Here is a 25,803-nt window from a genome sequence, read left to right as displayed (position 1 = left end):
TTTGCATGACTAAGTGTAGCTGAAGTGGGAGCGCCAAATTCTTTAACAATATAAAATTTTTGGTATGAAGATAGATAAAAAGTGTGTCAGGAATCTCTCTTACAAGCCCAGGGTCCATAAGCCTCACAGCTGGCGGCAAAGAGACTTCCACCTCCTCTCAGGTCTGCAAAGTCCCTGCGATCAGCATCCCACTCCACCGTTACCCTGCAAAACACACAACATGTGTAAGAAAATACTCATACAGTGTATATATGTATATGCTTGTACTATATTGTTGTAATAAAAGCAAATTGAACTTAAATGTTATGAGGTTTGTGCTTTAATCTTCAAGAAAATACATATTTCATTTGGTTTTGTATTTTACCTGACTCAAACACTGAAATCCCCCTTGGGATAAATAAAATGAGCTCTCTGTACTGCTTTTTCACAAATAAATGTCTAAAATTGGATACATAATTATTTTACTCTGTTATAGATAATAGATCCACAAATATGTTTTTTTGTATTTATTGATCATAAGCAGATTTAGTTTCTTCTCAGTGCATGCTACCAAAATGATGCCTTTTAATTAAGTAGATTCAGTAGAAGAAAAGTAGGATAACAGTTGAGTAGGCAACACTCATCAGTTATCTTGTCTGTCAGCAATAAAGTGCTGAATGTCCCAAAGGTTTCTCCAGCTATGTGAAAAATTAAAATGATTCTGTTTGGTCCCCCAAAGTCAATCCCTAAGGTAAAAAAACATCTTGGCTCCAGGTCTACAAAGGTAAACCAGCAGTCCGAATATCTGACAGTGACAATCTATTTGAAAAACATTGAATTACTTTAATCACGTTATCAGCTGAGGGGGTCATTGATGCTTTGATTTCTTCTCTGATTATTGTAATTCATTGTATTCAGGCTTAAACCAAAAGACCATCTCAAACCTTCAGCTTGTACAAAATGCAGCTGCTGAGCTGTTAACATACTAAAAGACAATATTTTATCAGCCCTGTTTTAGCTTCTCCTCACTGGTTACCAGTAAGTTCTGTTCAAGATTTGACAGATTACTTTTTAAAGCACTTTCATTTATTTAAAGACAACTCTCATTAATTCCAGAGATGTATAATAACGAAGTAGAACTACTTCACTACTCTACTTAAGTACTAAAAGGCTGTATTTGTACTCTACTGGAGTATTCTTTTTTTTTCTCCTACTTCCAATTTTACTTGAGTACATATTGTAGATGAATGAAATACTTTTACTCCGATACATTTTTTATGTGCTGCATAGTTACTCGTTACTGTTGTGAATTCCTCATGCTACGGAGACTGTGTAGGTTACAGTGTGTGTAGTTACAGCTACGTTAGTTACATATATTAAGGATGTGTTTTTCAGTTCAACAGGTAAACCACCAACCTTCAGTGGAGTGTGCAGAATGCACAATACGGCCGACACCAGCTGAGTCAGACTCATACCTGAATACTGAGATTAGTCCAGCCAGAGGATATGTACACTGCATTGTCACCCTGCAAGACAAAAGGGATATGTTTGCATTTATAAGAAGCTGAGGGAGTGGTAATAGCCAAAATAGTTAGGTTTAAAATATACCTGTCAAAATCATTGCTTGAGTCAGCTGGAGCACGCAACTTCTTGATGAAGAAAATCTAATTTTCATACGTCACAGACTCCTTGCCAAGCTGGAGAAACCAAGCATAACATTTGGGTGCTCATATTGCCAGATATAAACTAGTACTTCAAATACCAGTGCCCACTACCATACCCACCCCAAGACCTGTTTCAGTGCAACCTGCTAACTGGCCTCTTGTTATGTACATCAAAGTAGCTTTCTATAGAATAAAAAAGGTCAGTACTTAATTAAAACCTGGTCAATTTGAAATTTAACTTTTTAATTCTCTTCACAGGAGCCGGAAGAGCTCTACAATCCAAAGTACATACCATATTTTAAGACTTGGTGTTTTAATTGTAATCAATAAATTGGTCTTAAAATAATGCATGGCTTGTAATTAGACTTGAACCAACTCTGCATGAAGGACAAACCCACTTGTTCTAGGTTGAGTAGCTGATATCTAGAGAGTGTTTTGGATCCGATACAGCAGCTCTACTTCTGTGCAGTGCTAGATCTAAGTAAAGTCTGTTTAAAGAGCCCCTCTTATACTCATTTTCAGTGTTATATTTGTACTTTTGGTGTCTACTAGAATAGGTTTACATGCTTTGATGTTCAAAAACTTTGTGTCTATTACTACCCATTGCTGCAGTGCCTCCACCTGAAATAGTTCAAGATGAACTGCGCTGTCAGTCGGACAGTTTCCAGCCGATTCCAGCAGCCTTCAGGCTGAACAGGAAGTCACAGAAACAATCTGGTCTGATTTAATAAAATGTTATCAGACCCATATATCAGCTTGTACACAGTCTCCAGTTGTTTAAATTATGACAGAGTAGCTCTCAAAATGCTCTACATGCGATCTGTTGCTGATTTTAATTAACAACACACTGTAGATGATCCGTAATCTGAAGGGATTTAGTCTCTCTGACTTCTAAACGTAACTACCAGCCACACAACATGTAGTTTGTACAGAATAAGCCTTTAAATCAGACAAAGAGCAGTTAAAATCCCTCCAATTCAAAATAAAAGAGTTCATATAAAACGTCACGTTGAGTCAATTCTGAACCAATCAGCTGTTAGATCAGCTGAGAGGCCGGCGTTTCCCAGCATGCCCTGGGTCCGCCTGGGTCTTGCAGTCAGTGAAAAGCAACTGCGCTGCCTGCGTCTCAGAACTGCGGCCGCCTTGATCTCGTGAGGTTATGGTTGGCGTTGCCCATGTGTGCATGACGTCAGAGCAAGTCGGGATCAAGTCGGACACAAATCTAACCCGCATACATTGGATGGCGATTGCCGGTGATCGATTCTGCGCAGATCGAACGAGTCTGTCTCAGCTCTTGGCCTGCCTTCCTGAAAATCCCAGTCTGCCGACTGGTCAGCTGGCCCACTCTGTTGTGATTGGTCAACCAAATTAAAAAAATCCGGTTAAAAACTGGGCTGGCTTTCTCATTGACACCAATTGAGGAATTTCAAATGGGAATGTAGGCGAGGTGTTTTCAGGCAGTTGAGAAAAGTGCTGATTGTTGGAGAGAGAGCTCCATTTGCAGTGAAATTAGTTTTTTTTTTTTTTTTGTTTAAACTATTATATACACAAAACTCAACACAATAAAAAGATGGGGAAGCATAATAGGGGCTCTTTAACTTGGACAAATGGGAGTTGGAGGAATATCATTGAACGGTAAAAGAAGCCAGGTCCCTTTTCTCATCACAAACCACCATAACCCCACAATTCTTTTCAAAACTGTCGACTAATAAATCCTAACAAGCTGAAGCCTCCACATGTTTTTTTTAGCCATTCCTTTGACATTTAACAGATGGAGTCTACATGCAGCAGGAAGGGAACACTGATGAAAGTAAAGAGTAAAAATCCTGAAAGCGTTGGAATCACTGGTTGATATAATGCAACAGTAAATCACCTTGAGTGACAGTGTGGAGCATCAGGTTGACATCATGGCGCTTTTTATGGCACTGCTGCAGTCACTCCATCAGCTCCTCTCCTGACGTTTTGGAGGTCTGATCCACTTCTGGTGCTGCCGGCCACGTGACAAAATGAACATCAATACCTCAAGATGGTTTGTAATTTCAAGTAGAAAAGTAGGGTAGTGACAGGAAATAGATGTCGCCACATGCACAGGTGTTTTTACTTATGTTGTACCTTTTTCGCAGCCGACATTTTGACTTGTCATAGTAGGTAAACCACAGGTGCAACATTAACAACGTTCTGTTCTGTTTCCTACTCTGTCAAAATGTCCTCTTCTTTTTGTCTCTCTTTTTGTCAATATATTTAGTTCAGGTTTGAAAACAGAGGATGCAGTAAAAACTTGATGTAAATACATTTGAGAAATGTATAAATGGTTATAAAGCTAAAATGAGTGTGTGACTGACTGCTCACAATATAGAAATACACTGAAAACTATACAGTATGTATGTAGCTATAATATAAAAATATTTACATATGTAAACTGTATTATCTTGTATTTGTACTCACCAAACATTGAACACAAAAGAAGTGCCATTACCAGGACTGTTGTTGCCATAGCAACTGCCACATGAGTTGTCAGCTGACAAGTTTGACAGCATCCTGCATCTGTGGTGGTAAAAATCCTTAAACAAATAACGTCATTGCATCGAGACATAATTCTAAAATGATCGTCTTTTGCTTAATCATGACCTTTTATGAAGAGTTATTATACTTTGACATTGTAAATCATCTACATGTAGAGGATATATTCAGTGAAAAATGTTAACCAATGACATAAAGATAAATGTATTTTATTATGACTTGACAGGCATGCACAATTTCACCTTTTGACCTCATACCCATTATAATAGATACAACTGTGACACTTTCATAGAAAAGTAAACTGCAGCTTTGAAACCAGAAAAAAAAACTGCAGCTTTGCTTGGTATTGTTAAGTTTGTAACTTTAACATCTGATGAAGTATTTTGGTTGGTACACAAAGTAGGCTACTGACAAGTTGTAAGAATATCACACTGTGACGCACGTATTCAGATAAGCCTGAAAATGAACAAGGTTGTTCTTTAAGTTTGTTGTTTTAATCCTTGCTGTGAAATCTTTTAAAGCTCTGCAAACTCTTCACATCAAATCCCAGGTTATTTACACTAGTTGTGGTAGGAGATGCTCTTTATAACTAACCTGGAGGTGTTTTCCTCTTAGCATCATCCTCCCGGTTTCTCAAATCGATGCCCTTTCTCCTCTAACTTCAACTGTTGCAACACATGCTTGTTGACTCAAATTTACACCTTCTCACTTTCACGCATTCAGCTGAACATAATGTGCCACCCCAGTCCTCATATCACAGCCATTCTCTTCAACATGGGAGCTCAAAATCAACAGTTCTGAGCCCTAAACGGCTTGTTGCCGTTTAACAGTGGAAGCAGGCTGGGCGTACCGGCAGCTTATATGTGCAGTAACTATTTCTAACAGCACCATCTCACACCCTGGATGTGTTTTATGTGCAGCAATACAGCGCAAACCTGGACCTGACATAACAGCTTATAACAGCAGACACTTAACGGCTGACCTGACCTGATCTATCGGCTGCTTATTGCCTCTATTGATTATCTTCTCATTATCAAACAAAGCCATCAGGTCAAGGTGATTCTCACATTGGTCTGGAATCAAGTTTGTTTATAAAGGAAGGAGTGTGTGACTTTTCATTTCTCATAGCTGATCAAATTCCCATTTTTTGTACGGCTATTTTGTTTCTTTCTGCTTTTCTTTTATCTGTTCTGTTTTAGTTATTTAAAATTAGATTGGAAACTGAGGGTCAGAGTTGAACATGCTACTTGTTATCAGTTATGTTTGGAAATTTAATAAATATTTTTTTTTTTAAAGAAAAGGGAACTTAGGTCATTTGTTTTTATTGTCATTATAAATATTGTCTTATTTCAGGAATAGAAGCAAGGAGTATACCTTACACAAACATTGTTATTAGTGTAATAGTATTGCGTAGTCTATTCAATAAAGACTTCAAAAAGTTGCGGTGATGTGTATTCAGCTGGAAAACTTTATTTACGGCTGGAACATGTTCAATGAGTTCACTGAAGAACTAATCTCTCACCCTTTCTTTATTCATTATTTAGTTACAACAGACATATTTTTTCCTGTTGGAAATGGGCCATACACACAAAAGAACATCAAGGGAAATAAAATGATATAAAACAAACACAAAGCAGTCCAGGAGCAGCAAAAGTAGGAAATACATTTCAGTTATTATAGTTTTTATGTTGTGGCATTGTTTTGAATTAAAAATATGAAATAGAGTCAGAGCAGTCAACTTGTAACTAGATTCTAAATCATAAAAGACATTATAATGACTTAATTCTTCTTTTCACTACACACTGTGACTTAATATTTGATTTCCTGAGCAGCAGTATAGTGCAAAAAAGTAAACCCAAGACAGAAAACACTAAAATACCTTCACCAATACATATTGAAAAAACCAAAGCAAAATTAATGTTCTTGTGTTCCTTTGTTTTAAGTTTCCTGCTTCGTGAGATTCCAGATAACACGGTCCCCCAACAGATTGTTGAAATGTGAATGCAACTGCAACAAAACACACAAACACAAGCTGTTTATGGACATACATTTTTAAACCAACTGTATTTAAAAAAAACTAAACAATTTGCCACTCCTTATCACACAATTTGGAGAAATAAAACTACCTTTTGTTTACCTCCCAAACCCTGTTTTTTTTTTTGATCATGTGGTAATCGACGTACCTTCTCAAACACAAGTTTCCTTGTGGTGTTAGTATCACAGAGGAGAGGTTCATTCGAAGTGCACAACATAGACAGGCCGATTTCCCTGATCTCTGCAACTGGGGAACAAACAGAGATTGTGAGATGTGTTTTGAGGAAGTAGGAACAAAGAGGCACACTCTCATCCATGCTGTAAAATTTGCATGTGGAAGATTACATAATATCCATCATAATTTGAACTAGTTGCACAACTCATTTCTAGTAGTACACTATTCAGCTATCTTTCCGAAATATTTGTGTTGCGTTTCAGTTAAAAAACAAGCATTTGCTGAATATCATAATCAGCCTCAAAAATAAAAATAAAAACTTAGATATGAGAGTGTGCAGCAACCTTTTCAATGAATAGCTACCAAAGTTATTTAATCGTTTTCATGTTTGCTTATTGTTTGCCTTCTGGGTTTGATTTCTCAAAAACACAGCTTGTGAATGCATTGCTTTTGAACAGCTGACCCTCAAGCGTTTCCTTGTATGCCACTTCATTTTTAGCAAACAGAAACTGACGGCCGCATGAAAAGAAAAGTCTATAAACTTAAGAAGGGTTTTTCCTGCATAGAGGAATTTTTGGCACCCCCCAAAGAGGTTTTAGCCAGTCCCAAAGGGAAATCACCAGCACCAAAATGATAACAATTGAGAATTAAAAATAGCTATTTAAATCCTCTCTAAATGCTTATAAGAGCAATTTACTAAACAACCGTTAAACAAGCAGAACATAAACTTGAATATGAGAGTCAGGCGGTACTGGACTCTTCCATTGACTTATTTAAATATACATTTTTTTTTTTTTTTACCAGTTTTGTTAATTGGCATTTTATTTACTCAAGCATAATATACATTTTTGTTTATCAAATTGTCAGAAATAACAGGTAAATGCATAGATCTCTGCCAAATAAGGTAACACAGACTCTTTGCCTTTACTGTACGCTGACTGATCATGCTTACTGCTGTGCGTAGTCCCCCGCACCCCACCGAATGCCCATTCTGAGCCAGGAAAACCCTTTTATGGTACACTAGTTAGCTGCTGATAGGGCTAAAGCATGCAAAACAAACAGTATGGTCTTTTAGGTCTGAGAGTCTCACCTGTCCAATTTGACCCACGTGCTGTAATACTGTACTCTGTACCAGCCACTGTTCGTACTTCAAAGTCGTACCTGGTCCCTGATTTCAAGCCAACAAACGTGTAGCGGGTGTAGTTAGTAGTATTAGACCAGCTGATGTCCCAGAAGCTGGAGTTGATTGTCACAGAGTACATTGCTGTTGTTGATACGTTTTCAGGGGCGTCCCACTGTATGGTGATTTGTTTTTTATTACAGTCAATGGCTCTGGCATTAGTAGGTGGCAATGGCTCTGAAGAAAAAAAAAAGAAAGAAATGAGGCAGTGACTTATCAGATTTTCATCAATCCGCCATTCCCTGCAGGGTCCAATTGCTTTCCCCTGCACAAGGGATTCACAGGAAAAGAGGCAGCATGTAATCCAATGTGAGTGTTTTTAATTTTATCTCACTGATATCAGCCTCACTGTTTACTAAATCACACCAGTAACCACAGGTGTGGCCAAATCAACACAGATGAAGAAAATACAAGAAGGGACAACTGCCTCATTTCCACTGCATGGTTCAGCTCGACTCTATTCACTTTTGGTACCAGTATTTTGCCCATTTCATTTTCCACTGCAGATAGTAACCAGCGTAGGCGGGATTCTTAAGCCCAGTTCAGACCAAAGATTTGCAGTCTGAACCAGCCCATCTCAACTGGACTCAAGCCAGCGGATGGTGTTGCTGCGACTCAGCTGGTCAAGTCGCAGAGGCTGGTTTTAGAGCGTTAGTAGACCTGTTTCAACAGCCAATAGAGAAGTCAGCTGGTAAAGTCTGCTATAAACTATAGAAATAAAATGATCCACAATCCAGTTTATTTTCAGGTTACAAACAGCTGGTTGAAATGGCTGAGTTTTAGACAGAGCCTCAACAACCTCAGCCTATTGTTTTATGGTCAAGCGAGACAGAGAGTGAATTGGCAGGTTTTCAGAACGCTGCAGACCGGCTCGTTGCAAGAAGTTGCAAGATCCAATTCGTCTCGTCGCAAATCTGGGCTTTAGCTGACTGTCATAGTGCCACAGGAAACTGCCGTGACATCATCTCAAAGTCAAAGTCTCTTTATTAGTCTCCCAAAGGAGAAATTCGTTTTAGACAGAGAGAAATCTTGAACGCGACACTTAGTGGATCCTTTCATCAGAAACAATGTATACACTTCGTCAATTGTAAGGTGTAGTCTACCTCCTAGTTTTGCAGGCTGACATTTTTTTCAAATCTGGGTCGAGTAAATAAAAAAATGTGCGGTCGTTATTGACGGTGTGACGACCCTTCCCAACCTGCCTGCCTGTCATGTCCTGCTCCTTTGTCTGCAGGTACTTGGGGTGGGCGGGTAGGTGGAGCTGGGAGGGTCGTCTGTACCTGGCCATCTGGGTGTGGCTTACAGAAGGCATAAAAGACTGCCCTCTTGGGAGTCTCACGCTCTCTCAGCTGGTCCTCCTGCAATCATCCACCATTTTGTTCTTTGTTTGGTTTGTTACACCTTACAACACACCATTCATTCATTCATCCACACATGGCAAACACGACTGATGTCTACTACATTTACACACCCTACTATTGCATTTATGTTTAGTTAATTTGTGTTATTAGTATATTTAGTTAAATAAACTACATTTTTGTAAATCTATCTGTGCGTGACCTCCCTTTTGTTGCCGGCCTTGAGCCAAGCAGTAACAACGGTAGCTTAGATATTTAAAAATGGCGAGTATGGGCAGGATGTTCCGTGTCGTGAAAGTGACAATTCTCGCTGACCAATCAGTGGTCTGCAGTGTTTTAACTCCACCTTTTAGTATTGGAACCTTAACAGAGGCCCTACCAAAAAAAATGACCAGGTACTATCCACAACTTCCAACATGCAGTGGAAATGCAGCAAAGGAGACTTACTAGTGTAACAGGAACTTCTCACTGGCTTGCTATTGAGATTTCCGCTAAAGGCGTAGACGTTCACTGTGTAATTGGCTGCAGTCTTCAGTCCAACAAAGCACGTCGTAAGTGATGTTATGTTGTTTCTGTCTACTTCTTGGCCATCCAAGTAGAGCTCGATGATGAAAGCATTACCCCCAGATGATGTCCAGTTGGCAGTGAGGGAGTTATGTGTTGAAACCAAATTGAGGCCTGAAACAGGTCCAGGAGCTAGGAAGGAGTCACAAAGTCAGATTAGTGACATTCAACGCAGCAAAAGTTTCTTTTCTGTAAATAAATCATGGATTCTCTATCGACCAACAAGTAGCAGTCAACTGACAAACACAGAGTTACCAGTGTAGGTGACGATGGTCACTTCTTCTCCCTTCAGAGTGCCATTGGTCAGTGCTGTCACACGGAGGGTTATTTTGGTGCCAATTGGCAGCCCTGTTACATTCACTTCAGTTTGTTTCCCCACGTTAAACTCTGTACTACTGTTGGGAAGAGAAACAGTTACATGATTCAAATTGCTGCTGCCAGAGGCAACTGTGCATCTCCAGAGTGACAAAAAAAAAAAAAAAGAAAGGTAATAACAGTTTATTGAAACTTATTTTTGTATTTTGGGAGATCACTTCTATTCTTATGAAGCACCATCACTACAATTCAGACCATTTAAAAGTCATTCAAACAGGAGCAGTCAGATGATCACACAGGTTTAAAACAAAACCAGGTTAGACAGACTTATTTGGTTAAGAAAAAGGTATAATTATCCATGAATAACTCTGACTTAATGTAGTTAGTAAACACAGTTTTTCTATGCAATGAGGGATAACTACCAACAGTTATGTGCTCACTTTCAGTTTTACTTCCAAAATAGGGGGTTTAAAGAAACACGCTGACTTATTGGCACTTTAGCTCTTTAACCGTATCCCCCAGAGTTTGATAAGTCCATACATACCCTTTTCTGTGCGTGTCAACATGTAAATAGGAAAATGTTGGCATTATTTTGTCACTTATTGGGAGCAGTAGGCTAGATGGAGCCAAGTTACCTCCAGGATCTGTGCTAAGCTAGGCTAGCGGTGGGTCCGTCAGACATAGTTATGACACACACGGAGATGAGAAAGGTATGTATGGACTTATCTAACTCTGGGGGATACGGTGAATAAGTCACAATAAGTCGGCGTGTTCCTTTAAATCATTTTAAGGCAACATAAAATTAGATTTAAAAATGAGGTGAGAAATAAAAGTCAATTTTAATTTTGTCTAGGCTTAAGTATTTCAGAATTGACCAAGGTCATTAGTATTCATCCTCTGGGCACCATGGATGAATATTTAGTTTCCACTAAAGTGGTGGACTGACACTGCTGTACATATATGTGAATTTAAAAGTAACTTAAGTAGATCTAGAGTATCTATCTACATACTTATTGTCATACGTAGCATTCACAAAGAAACTCGTGAAGTTTCCCTCAGGTGGACTCCATCTAAGCAGCACTGAGTTTTGGGTATTATTAGACACCCTCAGCTGCAACACTCTCCCGGGCTCTGAAAGAGAGAACAGACAGATGAATGGACACATCACTCTGATTACAGACAACCACCCCAATAACAACCTCACAGGTGTCACTGCCTCTGCTGTTTTGAATTTTATATGATGTAAGCACAAAATGACCAGCTATAAACATTTTCCTCATCTAACACTGAACAAGCTTTGCATGTGCTCTCAGTGGTCTCATTTATACATGTACTTTCTGTTAAAATTCGTGCATTATAATCCTTTTATTTGTGTAAAGTTTTATGCGATCTAAACTCACTGGTGTATGTACTGATGTTGTATCCTTCACTCCATGTGTCATTGACTACTGAATGGACGGTGAACGTGTAAAGGCTTCCAGGTATCAAACTGTTGACTTCTTTGCTCTCTGTGTCACTTGTGATCTTCTGACCACCCTGGACCTCAATAAGATAGAAACCATGGTTTCCAACTGGTTTGTTCCACGTCAGGAAGACAGAGGTTTCTGTCACGCTGGTGACTGAGAGGTTTCCCACTTTGTTGGGTTCTGAAAGAAAGGATAGACATAATCAGGGTTACAAGTGTTTGCATTATTACTACGGTGGCATTATTACTACTGCGGCTCAGGTGGTAGCGCGGTCGCCTGCCGATCAGAAGGTTGGTGGTTCGATCCCTGGCCCTGCCTGCAGTCCCATGTCGAAGTGTGCTTAAGCAAGACACTAAACCCCGAATTGCTCCTGATGCTGCGCCAACGGAGTGTAAATGTGTGAGTGTTTATCTGATGAGCAGGTCTCACCTTGTACGGCAGGCTCGGCCACAGTGTGTGAATGTATGTAAATGGTTCCTGTACTATATAAAAGCGCTTTGAGTAGTCGTTAAGACTAGAAAAGCACTATATAAATACAGTCTTTTTATATAATACAGTTGAGATACACCTGATGGATTGTGGCTAAGTTTAGAGTCTGTTGTTGGTGTTAGCCATGGTGCTATAAAGGCTAATCAGGCTAATAAAAGGTTAATATTCCATCGTAGTCCGGGTTATCATTGTTATATCTACATGTAGTAACAAGAAACAGTGAAGAATATAACAGTCTATTAACATTTACTCGGGCTCATTACTTTCTTGTTTTTAACAATCTGTGTATTAATTTATCAGTGTGTATTTTAAATCGTAAAGCAACAATGGTAATCTGGTTTGAAAATAATCTGCATTAAAGTTGGATTATGAAAACACTATGATGATGCTAGTTTGCCTTTTCTCCTCGTTTTACTCCTCACTTACTATTATTAAAAGCAAAATCTGAGCTGACAATAGGACCTTGTTTATCATAAACAGTGATCAGTGTCCTCTAACAGCAAAAAAATGAATCTAAATAAAGCTTTATTTTAATGCAGTCAGATTTTGCGGGAGGAAAACTCACTGGTGTAGAAGGCGACCATCTGCGGGTTGAGGAGTCTGCCACATTTAACCGGGATCACCTGGACCAAGTAGCCGGTGCCTGCTGTCAGGTTGACAAGGTCATGGGTCAAATTTTCAGCCAGCAATTTTGTCAGGCTTCCGTTCACTTTTATGAGGTAATGGCTGATGTTACCAGGCCCGGGTAGCCATGTTAAAAAGGCGCTCTCAGACGTCTTGTTGGTCACGTTGACTTGGCTCAAGAAAAGATCTGCGTGGAAATAAGGGGAAGATTGTTCATTGGCAAAGGATTTGAGATATCCAGGAAAGTGAAAATACACAGAAAATGACTAAGGTTTCAAAAATGGGGTGTATCATTCTGAATTTGTAGATAGATAGATTTTTATTGATCCCAAAAAATAGGCAGCTTTATTTGTATAGCACATTTCAGCAACAAGGCAGTTCAAAGTGCTTCACATAAAACGAAAAAATGTAGTGTGTGAAGGTGTGGGGCCACATGTATAGTAATATAAATTGTATCATACATTATAGAGACTAACAAAAGATTTTTAGCTAGACCAAATAATGGAAATAAAATAATTGGCTGAATTTAAAAACGTTGCCTTAAAACGGGTCACTTCCTTAAATAAATGAAGTTGCTGTGTCATGAACAAAACTTAGTGATGGTCTCAGTATGTGGGGTGAAATTCTTAAAATATTAAAATAATTAATAATGAATCTAAGAAAAAAAAGGGACAGGATACCTTTACTGAGCTAATCACTCTGTGTAGTTGTATTCTTTTTGTATGTTATAAGTACTGTTTGCGGCGACAAACGTTTTTATTTCTATTAATTTTGCCCAGGATTAGATTTTACTTAATTAGAAAAGCTACTGTTCGGGTGCAGTGCGACAGGTGACACCTTACAGTTGCTCTGCACAAGTCATCTATAGTGGTTATGTTTGGACTGTCTGAGATCTAAAATCATAGCGCCAACAACAAAGGGGCTTTAAATGAGTCCTACCATCATAACATATGTAAGGCAGAAGCTCCGAACAGTTCTTTTCAACCCAAGCCCCAAAGCTCAGCATGGCCACACAAGAGTCTTCAATGTAGTTTACATCAGTCTCGGGGACAAGCGGGGTCAGCGTAGGTGATGGCACACATTCTGCTTCTACCGGCATCCTGGGCGTTGCAGTGGGTGGAGTGTTTTGGGTGGTAGCGTTCCAGAGATTAAAGTCTGTCGCAGTTTGGTTTGTGATGTCGGTGAAACTGCTCATGTCGGTGAAACTGCTCATGTCAGTCGTGTTTGTCACATCTGAGGTTGTAAAGTTTGTGAATGTGGTGAAGCTTGTCTTTCCTGGGGTAGTCATTGCTGCATGGCTGTTGCAGGAGCAGCTGCAGCTGCAGCAGTATCGTTTTGGGGAGGATTTAAACCTAGGTAAACCAGGGTACCAGTTCTGGAAGATGAGGGGATCCCCGTTGGCCCAGTGGGACCAGTACATACTGCAGTTGCTGGTGCAGGAGAAGTTCTTGCGGAGGCCGATCCAGTAGTCAGAGGTGATGTTCTGGGTGAGTTTTTGGATGTTTTGTGGAGTCAGTGTCACCAGCTCTTTGTAACAGGCCTGACAGGACGTGAAAGACGACAGTCAATCTTTTACAGTAGATCTTGTATGTACAGAGTAGAGCCCGACCGATATTAGGCATTTTCCAAACTATCAGTATTGGCATTTATAATGGCCGATAAATGAATATTTAAAAAATAAAATATAAAACGGACATAACACCCTTCAACCATGAGTGTTGGTGTTGTATAGTTTATCCACCAGAGAACACTCTACAACGTCCCTGTTGGCAACACTCGTGTTTAACCCTTTAAGTTTCATATCTTAAGTTTGTATTTTTATACATTTACATTTATCAGAACTTGAATATATTTTGATGTTCCTCTGTTCTGTTGTGACAATAAAACAAACATTATCATATTATTTTAGTGAGGACTCATAAATAACTACAAATAACTAACGTTAGGGAAATCTGTTTATGTTTTGTTACGCATTTCTGGATTATATATATATATATATATATAGGCCGATGTATCGGAATATCGGATTTTTAAATCACCAAATACTTGTATTGATATTGGCCCTAAAAAGCATTTATCGGTGGGGCTCTAGTGCAGAGCTTTTTTGTTTTGTATAAACTGGGTCAAGTCAGTGTTGATTAGGGTATAGGTAGTTGTGACATCCTAAAATGACTATCAAAATTTATGATTTAAACAAAATTGGTAATAACCGAGCAGCTATAGCATATTGGTGTAAGGTGCTTTCAACAGTCCAAAACTCAGTTTCTCATTGGTTTAAACAGAAAGCACACACAATTTCAAATCCGACGGGGTGGCAAATGCAATTATAAGCATTAATCTCACTAATTAAATCCAAACTACAAAGTGCGTGAGAGCAACATGGAAGTAAATCGGCCAATTACAAGTTCTGAACACAATACCAGTTTTAATTTGACAACAGTATCATTACATGCTGCTTCAAACACACGTGCCTTACCAATTAAAAATCACAACCTCTTCAGTATCTTTCACACACTTTCATCTGGCCTGATATGTTTTAGCCTCTTTTTGTACATTAACCTGGGCTTCATGTTGTACCTGACAGTGTGTCCTGGCCTCATCCCAGGTGACAGGATCTGGACGAGGGAAGTAGTCTTGCTCTGCAGCGCTGAACATCAACACCAGAGCTGAAGAGAAACATACAGACAGGTGATTGGTTGTTTGTCGACACAAGTTTTAAGTTTGTCAAGTAACGGATCCGTTCTGAAAGACCTGAAAAGAATTCTTGCCATTACAAGCCCAAGGTGACATCTTTAATTTGCCTGCTTTGTCCAAACAACTGACCAAAATCCAAAGACATTCAATTTATTAGGATATAAAATGAAAGGGGTTTTGCTGGAAAATGTAATAAAATAATTAATGGACTATCTAAACAATTGCAGATTTAGATTTATTTCGATCAACCAATCGATTAATGGCTTTGGCTCTATACACAACCCAGAGTAATCTATCAAATTCTAACCATATGTCTGCTGTTAAGCCACAAAACAGAACATACTGTACCTCAGTTTCCTCAAAAGTTATTTAGATTTCAGACCTGGCAGTAATATTTTAGATACAGCAGACAATAAACTGCAGATCAAAAATATTCAGTTCTTTTTATTAAAGCGTTATAACATAACTCTAAGCAGTTTGCATGAAACATGCTTTCACAAACGTACGGTGTTTAGCTTTCCAAATAGATTTCATTGGCTGCAGCTTTAACTCTTTTTCTTCAACTTAAAAAATTCAGGACTTCTTTTTGCAGGTGAATACCATAAAAAATACTCACCCCAAGAAAGTAAGATAAGGACTTTATCCTGGAGAGATATCTTTCCCATGTTTGATTCCTGTAGAGACTAGGTTCATGAAATTTCACCAGAGGACAGCCGCTTGAAAAATTTTATCTAAAAAAAAAAAAAAAGGTAGGACCCAAATGAAATACATTTAAACTAACTTAAGTTTAACTAATACTGTGCATATATCAGTACTCACCCAATCTACAGAGGCATCCTGTGACCAGCTTCTCTCAACAGAAGGAAATGATCCCTCAGTACGAGACACAAAATAACTGTTCCAGAAGATCAAACAACAGCACATTTGACTGGCAACACAAGACTCCATTCAACACAAGGAAATGAATAACTTTGGATGCTCCTGGTTTTGCATCCATCCTCCAAACATGCAAAGTACTTGAAGCGGGATGATGTAAAAATTAAAAAAAAGAAGGAAGAAGTGCAATAAACTGGCAGGGAGCAAAGACAGAAAACTTTTTTGTGTGTTATATACTGCAACAGACACTACAAGAACAATTTCACATTATGCATTTATTTTGGCTGAATGCTTTGAGTAACAAAATGCAAATTAGTACAAAAAAAAAGCCATGAAAAAAAATGACAATAAAAAATATAAAGATTAACCTCTTATACAAAACTAAGTTCCCAAAATAATCTACGGAAATACAACAAAGAAATGCCTTTAAGTATACTTTTTTTGGCAGTGTGAAAACAAAACGTGTTAAATGGCGGACAGTGAATAGACACATCAAACTGAAGTGCTGGTGACAAACTGCAGGGTCTGTGGCTGAGGCCAAAAATTAAAACATAAAATCAAATCACAATTTATCAGTTTAGCACAGGCAGTGGTTTCTGATATATTAACAGAGTGGCTTGCACCTCATAATTGTTGGTATTCTTGTTATATTGCCTCCCTAAGTATTTTGTTGCACATATGTCCAAATTGTCCTCTATTTCTGTCAAAATTCCTCTTTTGCTATTTTTGTCAGCTCTTTGCTGTATATAAAAAGTTACAAATACTAAAAGTTGATTAGCTTTTGGGGTGATCCAGCCAGCCCCTCATCTATCAAATCTACTGTTCATTTTCACAAAAATCATAACCGTACATGTTCCCTGCTAAAGCGGATTCACCATTGAAAAGGTAAGGCCGCTGATGTCACACAGATCCTTGGAAATAAACAGGGATAAAATGCATAAAAAATATTAATTAAACTGAGTTTTACAGCCAGACAAAATTACAGGCAGTCTTTATTCTGGCCTGTGTTTCTAACTTTCATTTTTATGTCTGCTTGCATAGGACATCTAATCAGAACTTAACCATTTAGGCCCATTGAACTTTCTCAACCCAAGAAGAGAGTAATACAGCAACATTAATGGAGGTAAACATCCATTCCAGTTTTACAAGCTCAAATTTAAACAAATGGCAGTGACTTGTATACGATCCTTTGCAAAATGGAATCATTAAAACTCACATGAAAACCCCTGCATTAACACTGATCAAATACAGTCCCTCCTAATTTTAAGTCCTACCCCGATATCCTGTTTCATGCAAAGTATTGTATTTAAATGCAATAAGGGCATTAAGGAGGAGGCAGAGCTGCTAACTGTATATAATGCTCTCCTCTGCATAATCTAGTAAACCTTTATTCATTTCCTAACGTACAAAACGGAATAACACTTTACAGAACTTGCAGCACAGTTATTTAAAGTTTTTCTGGTGTACTGAGGCAGGAGGTGATTTGGGGTTTCAATAACGTGTATTGTAAAAGCCTGAAATACACCCGATGGCTTGGAGGGAGAAAGAGAGGACATTTGTTCTCCTGATCAAGGCAACAAGCTTCTTAGTCACTGTCACTCCTCTCTCCTCTTTGCAGGACTCTCTTTCCGCTGGAAGGCAGAGCAAACTCATGTTTCACAGAAACCTTGGTCTTGGTTTTGCTGTGGAGAGAAAGCAGGACAAAGCCAGTGTGTCAGTAATTAAGCAGTTGTGACAGATTTGGTGTATTTGAAAGTTTTTTTTTATGACAATAACCTCCGTTGACCTGCGGTAGGTGGGTTTAACATTATACACAGTGACCTCTAGTGGCAGGCAATCTTTATAAGACAGCCATGGAGTTGAGGATTAAAACAGTTACAGCCCCTTTTCACCTGGTAGCAAGATCCCATCTGAGTGATCGGATCACAAGAAGTACAGGTGAAAACACTCAGGAAGCACTGAGATCGGATCACAAAAAAAGCATTTAGAGGGAGTAAGTCCACATTCTAATATTAGTGAGAACTGGAATGTGTCCTGCGTCCACATTAAAGACCACCTACTCAACTGTGAACAGAACTACCTACTGATTCTAAGTATTTTTCAGGTCACAGAAACCACTGAGTGAACCGTGTGTGTTTGGGGATGTTATTAGAGCTGAAGATCTCTGCTCGACGGGTTCGGTCTTAAGGTCTATCATTTTACACGGGCTCGGGCTTGCGCTCCAGGTTGCGTGGCCACTTCCAAGTGGCCTATAGACTACGTTAGTCATGAATAAATGATGTAGAAAAAGTATAAATGACTCATTCTTGACGAAAGACAAAAGAGCTGTGTGCGTGCGGCGCAGTCTCTTCCCCACCCCCCCTTTCCGCTGAGTGGTGCGTATGCCCGCTCGCGGTGTGAAACGTGTCCGCGCTATTCTCAGACGTGCGCTCTAATCGCTGCTGATAGACGGCCTTTTGTACAGTCGGCAGTAAACTGGTTTGGGCTTTTAAAAAGCTGGTCAATCAAAATGTACTTGTCGGGCTCGGGCCCGATTGTCGGGCTAGGTCCTTTTCGGGCCGAACATTTAACGCCCGATTACAGCTCTAGTTATTATCCTATACCGTTAGTGACGTGTCAGTGTTTTTGTTCTGGTGCGGCCTGCTCTTACATACGTCGGGGCTCTCGGCAGCTATGTTGCCTTGAAAATAACTTTTTTGTTTCATAAAGCGTCCCGAATTCACCAATATGTAGGACATTACTACAAAACTTACTGCTTTTATGTCATCTCCTTCTGTTATTTATTGGTCTCATTACCAGAGCTACAGAGCTGTCTGGAGTTGACGATGAAATAAGTGGTCAAAGTAGCGGCTGTGAAGTTCTTCACGATAAAAGCCCCGTTATTTCGGCATTTGATAGGGATGGAACGGTACACAGAAGTCATGGTTCAGAAAGTGATTTAGGCGGTTTTGTTTTAAAGAACGCCCTTCTTACCTTTCTTTGTCCAGCAACTCCAGACCATCATTGATTTTCTTAAGCATTTCATAACGCTCGCGACCACGAACCTGCAGGAGAGATCAAAGGGGAATTAGTCAAACAGAATGAAACCTATCGTAAAGCCGTCCAGCTTTATAACAGTATGCATCTTTACTTACATGCAAAGCATACACCTCCTTGTCCTCCTCCTCTGCACTGGAGGCAGACTTGGACTTCTTCACAGAAGTCGCGTCAGGAGCCCGAGGTGAAGGCACAGCCGGCGCGCTCTCTAAAGAAACGTGAAAAGTGAAGTTAGCACGGGAAAAGCAAGCAGGGACGGAAACTGAAATCTCAAGTAATGCAGCAAAAACTTACTACGTTTTTTAGTTTGTTTGGTGCCGTTCTGCATCTTAGTGCTATTTTCTTCCTCAGTTTTACGGTCCCTGCCAGGACATGCACAGACACGCACCTCAAAGCACATCCGGCCCAAAACAAGTCCCCTACGAAGAAGATGAACAGAAGTAAGGGGCAGAATGCTTTCCTAGGCAGCACAAAGAAATGAAGATTTTTTACAACTTTAAAAAATAAAGAAATGGGCATTTTTAGCCCGAATGCACACCATAACGGGTAAAAAAAAATTGTATATCCAGTTACACTGTGGCAATACCACTTCTTTTATACCCAGAAGAAACATTTACACTCCCACTGACATCTGTTAAAAGAGAAGCAAGACTTACTCTGGGGTCTCGAGGGTCAGGATGGTGAGGATGGGTCTGCGGTTCATGCCCCCCATGCAGGAACTGTTGCACATATAGCTGAGCAGGATGGTTGTTATCTCTGAGCCCAACTGAAACGGAAAAGTAGAACAATTTATATTTACTGCCGGTTGAAGTGTATACAATCTGGGAAAAGGGGCAACTTTACTTATTTTCCCAAAGTCCTCATGGACTCTTCTGTGTGTCTAAATGCAGCCATTTTTATTTATTTGGGAAACGCATTAATAGATGGTTTTACAATTTCTGTACTTTATGGACATAGATTTTCCAGTCTAAGATATGATACTATAATGACACTGTTCATATACTCACTCTTGGAGGTCACATTTTAGGAAATGTGAATGGGTAAAAATAACTGCTGTAGTTGACAAGTTCCCCCTCAGACAGATCGAGTGGGGCAGTCATACCTGTGGGGGCTCGTAAGGGACGGTCACACTCTGCCTCTTTGTGTGCGGATCTTCAAAATACTGAGCTCTCTGGCTGCCCTCCACTCTGATCAGATGGCTGCGATGCTCTGCACCTAAATGGAAAAAGATTTGTTTGTTTTTTTAAAGATACTTTTTTGGGCATTTAGGCCTTTATTTCCACAGGACAAATGGAAGACATGAAAGGGGAGAATGAGGGGGAATGACATGCAGCAAAGGGCTGCGGTTCGGATTCGAACCCGCGGCCACTGTGTCGAGGAGTAAACCTCTATATGTGTGCGCCTGCTCTACCAACTGAGCTAACCCCCTTGTTTTTTTAATTAAAATCATCTCAAGATATATTAAGCTCCAAATCTGATTCTTTAAGCAAAGACAAACATTCTTCAATGTACATACAAAGCAATTTTTCACCAAAACATTTTCCTTACAGTCCTCATTCTGGTGATGGGGACATCTGCGGACCACTTCAGCCACATGTTCAGTCTTCTTATAAACCGCTGTGGCCCTGAGGACAGCACCCGGAGGAAGCTCCTTGCTTACCAGCACTTCGACTGGGCTGGTCTTTGCCAACTGGCAGTACAGCTTGTTGAGGACTTCTGAATACTGACAGAAAGCACAGGGAGAAAGACATACACATTGTTATCAGCAACATAGCTTTGAGTACATTATGCCAAGCACTGGTCCGAGATCTGTCCCGGAAAAATCGAGGGCACCATTTTAAAAACTTAAAGTTAAACACAAAATGTTTCATCAAATTTGTTTAACTACTCTTTCTTGTCTAAAAGAAAAAAACTACATGTTAAGTTCTTCAAATAAGTAAAACCAGATATGTCAAATTAAGACATTTTTACCTTGCTTTTATCCTTTTTTTTAACCCATTCTGTGCTGGAGGAAGACAGCGCAGGAACATGTCCCGTCATGTCAGAGCCATGCTTTATAACCAGACAGCACCTCTCCCACAGAGCAGAGCACAAGTTGCAGGGGGCGGGAGTTTCAGGGCAGAGCACCCTAACCTTAACTAAACTGACCAACTGCAGCGCACTGCTGGGTGAGTCACGGTGGAAACATTAATGCCGTTGGCTGTTCAAATGCAGTGACTGACTCAAATTTAGCGAATCGTCACAATGAATTACGATTCCACATGAATGCCACCATGAGAAATACGAAAGAATGGATTTTTAAGGCGACACAAAGGTAAGATAACTGTCTATTCACAACTTTTTCAGTGTTTTACACATTTTAATTTTGTGGGTGATAAAATGATAAAAAGTGATTTTACTATAGCAAAACCTTTTTAATTTCCAAAACTCAAAATTTGAAAATTCTGTATAGTTACTTCGGATTTAATTTTGTGAATTAAAACAATACTGGAGCAGAGTTTCTGTATGAATCACATGCTATGGATGATCGAAACTCTGTTGAGCAGTGAATGGCAAACTCAGCAGCTGTAGAAATCTCTTTTGTCTCCTACAAAATGGGCTCAAACTTTTGCTCCTTGCCATGTTTGGTTGCAGGATAATCTGCTGCAAATCCTGTCGATTAATTCAGTTAAAATAATACTCTATGTGCCCTAAGTACAGTCTTCAGTTGCTGAATTTGAAAGTAATTTGTCTTACATTGTTTGGAACAGATATTCAAGTTATCCGATACATACTGTATATTGAAATTCGCTGCAACACATTTACAAGACACCAACAACGAGAGAATGGGATTACTTACAGTCGAAGTTACAGACTTTGCTGTGCCAGATTTTTGAAAACGAAGCTGGAAGCCATACTCCCCTGGATAGTCCGTAGTAACGGGGACAGTGGAGGCCGGGGGAGTAACCCCGTCTTTGGTGGAAATCTCCGGGGCAAACTCAAAGAGATTTTCATCAAACCCCCGCAAGACATGATCGTCGATGAGCTGTAAGAGGAGGAAATTGAGAGTCATTCTGCCTCTATACATGAATAAATTCAGATTCAAGTTACCATTATATGAATATTGACCAATATATATCAGCAAGCTTTCTCCTGCTGCAATTTAACTTATTGTGTTCAATAGAGGCATGGGTAGGCATGCTTACCAGCATATCCATATTTCCATCTGGTCTCCATGCTTCAGTCCCATTATTTGCTGTGGGAATAGTGGAGATGGAGGGAGTTAGCCTGCAAAAACAAACATAAAAAGGTTAGCCTGTTTTTCTGAACTAAACTGGCATTTTTTAAATGTCATCTAAGACATAACTTACACAGTGTCCCATAGATCTTTAAAGGAGTCCTGGCTCAGTGGCATAGTGTCAAACCCTTGCTCCTCCATTTATTTTCCCTCCTTCCACGGCTGAGAAAAAAAAATGTGTGCTGTGTGGGGATCAACAGGAAGTAAGTGTTAAACTGATGACATATGTAAAAACTTGCTCTCTATCAAACTCTCCATTTGACTAGTTCCATGGTTATCAAGTATGGCTAACAATTATTTTATTATCAATTTATTTGTCTACTTTTTAGATAATAATGGTTTGGCCAAAAAATGTTAGAAAATAACCACCACAATTTTCAAGAGTTCACATTGATGTCCTTAAAATAGGGGTGCACGATATGAAAAAAATTATGAATGGTGTTTAATATCACAATAACAATATTACTTGCGATAAAACATTAAAGTTTACTCAGTTATGCTTTTCTGTTGCTTTCAGTATAATGTTAAAATACAACAAATTGTTGATAAATAAATAAAAATAAAAAAAACTGAACACAAAAGGCTAACAATTACAGGGCTCTAGAGTGCGACCAAAATTTGTAAGGGTGCGACTAAGATTTTTCCTAGGTTGCACCGGTGCACCTAACGTCCTCGCATCACTACCTCTCCACGAACAAAGCAATGTCGTTTATATCGATATGGTTTAATGTTGTGTTACATGACCCATTCCTTCTGTAAAGCCGTGCCTGTGTTTTGATCTCTCCTCTTACTCTCCGCGCAGCCCCGCCCCCATTCACACGCACACGGCTCCCCGGCAACATGGAGAAACACAGCGCCGCCGGCCCAAACTGCTGACATTTGTCTACAGTTTTAATTGTTATTAACACAGCTGTATATTGTTTAGTATGAGAGGGAAACCTGTATTGGTACCAGTGTTTCCGCTGGCAACTGTTACTGTGACAGCCACGGCGAAAAACACATTAGGAGTTATTAAATGAAACTAACTTCAGTTCGTTGAGTAATATAGCGTGTAAGACGGAGCCTGCTGGACCTGGGCAAGAGATGTGACCCATGGCCAGAATATCATAGTTCATAAAAATGCAGCGCAGTGACAATACAGAATTCGACCCGTGCTGGACCCATTCATAATGAGTCAGCCGTCACTCTGTGAGTAGCATGCTTCAGTCCATCACACTCCCTCTGTCCGTTTTTTTTTTTTTTTTTTTAAGATTTCGGCCTTTATTTTGATAGGAAAGCTAAAGACATGAAAGAGGAGAGAGAGGGAATGAGATGCAGGAAAGGGCTGCAGTCCGAAGTCGAACCTCTATTTTAATAGGGAGTCCTCTCTTTTAATCAGTCTGTTATTGTTGTTGAAAACAAGTGAAGGAGCTTTCTCGGAGAGAGAGAGAGAGATCATAGGCTATTTATTTCAGATAATTTTCATTTACATGTGTTGCAACTGTATATTTTCAAACTGGTAATGTCTGGTAATCTATTTTAATAAAAGAGCTTGTGAAAAGTGGCTTTGACTTAAAACTGAACATTTAGCCCACTTTGTAAAAAAAAATACAGAGCTATATATTGTGTATCACCATTCAGCGTTAACAGCGACCCAAGGAAAAACTTGGGTGCACCTAAATTTTGTGCTGGTGCACCTAAATAAAAAAGGTTAGGTGCACCAGTGCAACCAAGGCAAAAAGTTAGTCAGGAGCCCCCACCGTGATATAAAAGTAATGCTTGTTGCAATTTTAAGTGCCGTCTAACTACAATTGTTCGCCTTTAATGGGTATGAAAGGGGGAGGGGAAGACATGCAGGAAATCGTCACAGATCGGACTCGAACCCTGGAGAACTGCTTCGAGGCACAAACCTCTATGTATGTGTGCCTGCTCTACCAACTGCGCTATCTTGGCCACTTTAGCGACACTTAACTAACTCAAAGAATCCCTGTGCCTGTCTTTCACGATGGGTTAATTGCGCAAGTTGATAATTAATTGATTATAAAAACGATTTATCGTGCACCCCTTTAGTCCAGCATCCAAATATGTTATACGATACATCAAAACAGAGAGAAGCAGTAAATCCCCACATTTGAAAAGATGAAACAAGGAAATGTTGTGACTTTTTGATTTGATAAATGACAATATGTAACAGTTTGGTTTATCAAAACTGTTTTCGAATAACTATTCTGTCGGTCGACTAATAGTTTCAACATAACTAACACACTCACAGTACGCATTGCAAAAGTAGGAGTGAATGGTGTAACGTTATCGGTCAAATGAATGAATGATAAAACTCTGGTTGATGCAACGCATGAAATACGAGTTCACGTAGTTGAAAATTAGTCGCGTTAACGTCCATTAGCCTGTCTAACTCCAATATAATAGAACACGTAAAAAACGTTTGCCTTTACAATCAGTGCTCGCCCCGCCCCCTCAAAACAAATAGCTAGCACGAGAAACCACCCAGCCTGCTAACGTTAGCTACTAGCTAACGTTACAGTGAGTCCATTGAATTTCAAGCAGGAGGCCTACACACTGAATGAAGCTACGTTAGCTTTATTCGGCCACCGACTCGACATATTTAAAATAATTACAACAACAAATGAAGTAAACGCCAAAATGTGGTGACAAGCAAAAACTATTGACTGTATCAATTAATAAGGGTTCGGTTTGCAATTAAAGTGCACTGCCAATGTTGTGTTGACTAGCGAGTTTAGCGTTAGCTAGCTAGCTACGTTAGCAGTACGTTTTGGAATTCGACCGACAAGCTAAAGCGCCGTAAAACTTTCTTTAACGGACAAATAAGTGGTTTTCCAAGGCTTAGTGTAAATAATTACACTTGATGACTACACCTACTCTTACTTACTTGTGTCCGTTGCTGCAGTGAAAGATAAATCTGTCTGGCGTGTAAGTAGGGACGAGCAAAAACATAGGAAGTCAAAATATTGTGAGCCGAACACGTTGTCGTCGGGGAATCCCACAAAAAAGGCTGGGGGGAGGGGCGCATTTTTAAGTGCACTCAGCGTCCAATCACAGAGCGTTCTGCCACATAGCGAAATACAACTGCTGCATTTAATATTATCGGAAATATTGTAACTCAAGAACAACCGTAGGTATAACAAACCGACGGGTAGTTGCATAGGTAATGGCTGTATATTTGTAGAATTATTAGGACTGTAAAAGTCTCGTTTGGATTTTTAAGTGATTTGTTTTTCTCCAAAAGAAAGCATAACATAATTACAAGCTTCTCCTGACTAAAGGCACTAAAGGCAACATGATGACAGCATGATGTATGGAAATAAAAATGAAATTGAAGTAGCCTTTACTAAAAATAAATTAAAAATAAATTAAAAAGTAGCCTTTACTGCACCCACCAAACTTGTAAGTATACTTAGTTTGTGCACAATTAAAGCAGTTTTCTAATATATAATAACCCAAACTGTTTCTTAATTTACACCATTGCTGACTGAGCTATTATGTATGCGGAGTGATAAAATGTATCTTGACACATTAGGCCTACTTCAATATGTA

The 25,803-nt window shown here is 39.4% G+C and overlaps 2 protein-coding genes and 1 long non-coding RNA gene across 4 annotated transcripts; all 3 read right to left on the bottom strand.

Annotated features, from left to right (window-relative positions):
- Positions 1-96: 96 nt before the first annotated feature.
- Positions 97-3,686, bottom strand: LOC120572261. Its single transcript, XR_005641411.1, has 4 exons — positions 3,517-3,686; positions 1,588-1,676; positions 1,396-1,505; positions 97-204 (listed from the first exon to the last, which is right to left on the bottom strand). It is a non-coding gene; the product is annotated as an uncharacterized LOC120572261 (long non-coding RNA).
- A 1,916-nt stretch (positions 3,687-5,602) lies between these two features.
- Positions 5,603-16,741, bottom strand: LOC120573245 (receptor-type tyrosine-protein phosphatase eta-like). The gene is made up of 12 exons (XM_039822843.1): positions 15,882-16,741; positions 15,679-15,793; positions 14,946-15,034; positions 13,308-13,908; positions 12,310-12,555; positions 11,190-11,435; positions 10,800-10,920; positions 9,730-9,869; positions 9,358-9,606; positions 7,463-7,729; positions 6,347-6,444; positions 5,603-6,170 (listed from the first exon to the last, which is right to left on the bottom strand). Exons 2-12 carry the CDS (start codon positions 15,725-15,727, stop codon positions 6,102-6,104), a joined length of 2,175 nt encoding a protein of 724 aa, XP_039678777.1. The 5' UTR covers positions 15,728-15,793; positions 15,882-16,741; the 3' UTR covers positions 5,603-6,101.
- A 171-nt stretch (positions 16,742-16,912) lies between these two features.
- On the bottom strand, positions 16,913-25,267 carry tp53 (tumor protein p53). Of its 2 annotated transcripts, none has more exons than XM_039822844.1 (11): positions 25,139-25,267; positions 22,325-22,433; positions 22,160-22,241; positions 21,814-21,999; positions 20,523-20,697; positions 20,077-20,189; positions 19,631-19,740; positions 19,269-19,393; positions 19,073-19,182; positions 18,912-18,982; positions 16,913-17,620 (listed from the first exon to the last, which is right to left on the bottom strand). In XM_039822844.1, exons 2-11 carry the CDS (start codon positions 22,390-22,392, stop codon positions 17,524-17,526), a joined length of 1,137 nt encoding a protein of 378 aa, XP_039678778.1. In that variant the 5' UTR covers positions 22,393-22,433; positions 25,139-25,267; the 3' UTR covers positions 16,913-17,523. The 2 variants fall into 2 exon arrangements, with proteins under 2 accessions (XP_039678778.1, XP_039678779.1); XM_039822845.1 differs by having other exon boundaries at positions 22,325-22,413; positions 25,139-25,266.
- Between the last annotated feature and the right edge of the window lie 536 nt (positions 25,268-25,803).

The sequence above is a fragment of the Perca fluviatilis genome, chromosome 14, assembly GCF_010015445.1.
Source record: "Perca fluviatilis chromosome 14, GENO_Pfluv_1.0, whole genome shotgun sequence".
Lineage (NCBI taxonomy): Eukaryota > Metazoa > Chordata > Actinopteri > Perciformes > Percidae > Perca > Perca fluviatilis.
Note: the sequence above shows the minus strand (reverse complement) of the source record. Positions and strands in the feature narration are given on the sequence as shown.